The sequence below is a fragment of the Phytophthora sojae genome, assembly GCF_000149755.1.
Source record: "Phytophthora sojae unplaced genomic scaffold PHYSOscaffold_21, whole genome shotgun sequence".
NCBI classification, from domain to species: Eukaryota; Oomycota; class Peronosporomycetes; order Peronosporales; family Peronosporaceae; genus Phytophthora; species Phytophthora sojae.
Genome location: NW_009258135.1, coordinates 317348 through 320622, shown reverse-complemented (window position 1 = coordinate 320622; position 3275 = coordinate 317348). Strand labels below are relative to the sequence as shown.

At 52.4% G+C, this 3275-nt stretch overlaps 2 protein-coding genes across 2 annotated transcripts; one reads left to right on the top strand and one right to left on the bottom strand.

Moving 5' to 3' along the window:
* Positions 1 to 536: 536 nt before the first annotated feature.
* PHYSODRAFT_535091 (hypothetical protein) lies at positions 537 to 974 on the top strand (the record flags this gene model as incomplete). The annotated part of the gene is made up of 1 exon (XM_009541333.1): positions 537 to 974. The coding sequence occupies one exon, from the start codon at positions 537 to 539 to the stop codon at positions 972 to 974; it is 438 nt and encodes a 145-aa protein (XP_009539628.1).
* A 274-nt stretch (positions 975 to 1248) lies between these two features.
* PHYSODRAFT_342838 (hypothetical protein) lies at positions 1249 to 3269 on the bottom strand (the record flags this gene model as incomplete). Its single annotated transcript, XM_009541332.1, has 4 exons — positions 1249 to 1533; positions 1611 to 1902; positions 2957 to 3060; positions 3105 to 3269. Coding segments are annotated over 4 exons (846 nt in total), but the record flags the coding sequence as incomplete, so codon positions are not given.
* Between the last annotated feature and the right edge of the window lie 6 nt (positions 3270 to 3275).

Here is a 3275-nt window from a genome sequence, read left to right as displayed (position 1 = left end):
CACAAGCACCTACACACACGGCAATTATGCATAAGAGGGTGGATGTGCTGGTGATCCTGGACGGTGGTGTACTGGGCCAATGCATGGCTGCTGACAGGCCCTCCCAAGTCGATATATATGTGAGGAGGTGGGTTTATGCATAATTTTAGCAGGTCGTGTATCTTCTTTCACACATATTTAGGAGCAGGCTTTGCCATATTTAGCGTCTAAAATGGTCGGCAAAATAACTGCAAAGCACAATAATAGTAGGTACAGAATTCTGCCCGAATAAGGAACGGGTTTACAACTAATAGCCTCACATATTTAATATTATTTTCCAGTCAATGTGGCGATAGGGGGATGTGCAAGGTACTGCAAGGTACTGAGGTTCTAAGGTGAAAATTCCAGTGCCAATCATCAGCTCTCCACCCTCGTTTGAACAATGGCGCGTATTTAGCGATCTTACTAGACTTCAAACTACATGTACCGTAGTGGTAGACTCGCACTTTTGCTTTTGCACCTCGCCCCACAAGCCCACCTCCTCCCCCACTCCACCCATGAAGTCCACACCGTCCAAGCGTCTCCGCCTCACTTGGTCTGAGAAAGTGGGCATCCTCGACAAGGCGGCCCGCACACCTGCTCTCTCCTACAGGGGCCTGGCTGAGTGGGCTGCGACGGAGTTCAGCCTCCCGGCCGCCCCAGGCAAGACAACGATATGCCGCATAATTAAGTCAAGTGCAGTCCTGCTGGGGCGGCCGCTGGAGAAGGACCAAGGAATCATTCATTGTATTAAGCGACACATTCTATCCCGCAAGATGATGCAGGCTCTAGACCGGCTTGGTGAAGGGCTAGATAATCCCTACGAGGTCGACCAGTTGACAGCGCTGTTGTGGTGCGAGGATGCCTGGTCAAAGGTTAGTGCTTCGACCATACGCCACTGTTGGAATCATTCCGGACGCGTAGGTAAAGCTGCTCTTCCGTTCATTTTTAAATAACTAAATCAGTACATTGGAAAGTATACTCAACTTAACATCAATTTATTCTGCGTCTTTATATATATCAGGCGTTCCTTACTCGGGCAGATTACTGAATTAAAAAACGACGTTGCATGCTGCTGATTGCGATCGCCAGCCAATCGAATGGCGGCAGCGCATCAGTAGCCGGTCCAAAAGCGGGCTGACTCTCGGGCCGTTGGCTTCATGTTGAAGTGAAGTGAGTCAAGTGAGACTGTGGGGGACGAATGCAATGCTCTCTGTTGACAGTGCCCTGTTACTCGCCAAAGATGACGCTCATGAGGCCCGTGGCCTGGAAAACGATGCCCACGACGAAGGAGAAGGAGGCCGAGATGAAGCCGACCCGCAGGTCCATCACGAGTGAACTGCCCCCGAGTCGACCGGTCACTTCCCCGTACAGCGCGGCAAAGCCTCCCATTGTGATGATGGAGGCGATGCAGAAGGACCCGAGGTAGGCGGTCGACTTGAGCCAGTTGTTGAGCACCACAGCGGGCAGTACGCCCAGGATGCCGCCCGGGACACCGACCGCCAGAGCCGTGATCTGTCGTCAGCCACCACGACACTTTTTCATTAGCACATGGGACGTGAACGTCGAAGCTGCTGCTACTTTAGCCGCACCTTTTGGACCCAGGGGTTCTCGAAGCTCAGGTTGCTGCAGCACTTGGCTCGTGTCTTGTTAGGCTTGCGCGGCTCCGAGTCCACAGACTCAACCACCGACAGTCGGTTCACGTGGTGAGTGTGCTCGTGTCCATCGACGTTTTGGATGAAGAGGTGGAAGGAGGAAGCCGGCGAGCGAGTCACTTGGGTCACCTCTGCGGGGGAAATGGGGGCCAAGTGTCCGAGGGGTCCGCTTGTTGCGGTCAATTCGCCCACGGCAGGGCGGCCGGCAGGCTGCCCGTTGGGTGAGCGCCTGCAAGCGTCACGACGCGCCCTCCGAACGCCCCCCCCCCCCCCCCCGGTCAACAGTAGCCGCTGCCACCGCCGCTCAAGCCTATGAAGACCCCGCTAGTGTTGTGACCGTACCCGGCAGGGCGGGAGGTATGCCGCCCGCTGGAGTCGCTGCCAGCAACTGCTGTCGTGCGGGCTGCACGATGGCTACCACGTTGCCACATTATTAGTTTAACGTTTATATAATAGAGACGGCGGCAAACAAAAAATTACTTACGAACCTAAGTACGAATCGCGATTTAGTGGCTTTATCGTGAAGAGCGCTATCTTGCGCACATTTGAGCCCTTGTTTGCATCGAAATGTTGAAAATTCGAGGAGTTGTCGGCACTTGAAAAAACTATCCCCATTTGGGATGGGTCAAAATCCTACCACGTTTTGAACGATAGTGACTTCAATTCTTTCTCAAAATTTGCTTAGTGTACATTATCAGAAAGCTCTCGTTCAAAGCAATCGCATTAAAGTCTTTTCCGCTTTCTACGAGTAATTTTCACTTTCAAAATTTCGATGTCCGGATAGGTACGAATTATGATTGGTCAACTTTAAAGTCGATTATCTCGATAACTCTCAATGGCACGTAAGTAACATTTTGTTCGCCGTAGTCTCATATTAAGTGGATATTACTTGATAAGTATAATTTTATTAACCATTGATGCACGTCTTGGGCTTGCCTAACGCGCTCACATTAAGCTCATACAGCGGTACCTCACGGGATCGTTGTTGTCATTTTCAACGCACAGGTGTACCTGAATTATGGTACAGGTCCGATAAGGTCGGATTGGGTAAATGAAAAATATGCGTGTGAAACGCTTTTATCTTAGAATTTGTAAAGCCATACACATACATGTATTTTGACCGGATAGCGGACATCCCTACCCCTATCGAAATAGTCGAAATCCGACCGTGGCCTCCCTTTGATTGGTCTAAATTCATACAAAAACTGTAATTGGCTGTTAATGGACATACAACAAATAAGTCATTTCACAACTGAACTGAACTAGGCGGCGCGGCCGCGCACCTGGCAGCCACGGGCGCGTCGTCAACAGCTACAGGAGCAGGAGCAGACGTGGGCGTCCCCGAGTGGTTCATCCCGCGCGACGACGTGGACTTCGACTCGTACGGCTCCGTGCACCGCGGCTCGTGGACCGGGCGCGACGGGCGGCAACGGCACCAAGATCGTGGTCAAGTGCCTGCTGGTAGACGACGCCGAGGTGGACGTCTGGAGACGACTCGACCACCCACTCGTGCTCAAGCTCTACGGCGCGTGCCACGTGAGCTCGCCCGCATTCTTCGTGTGCGACGACGCCACGCACGGCAGCTTCAGTGACTTCCTGGAG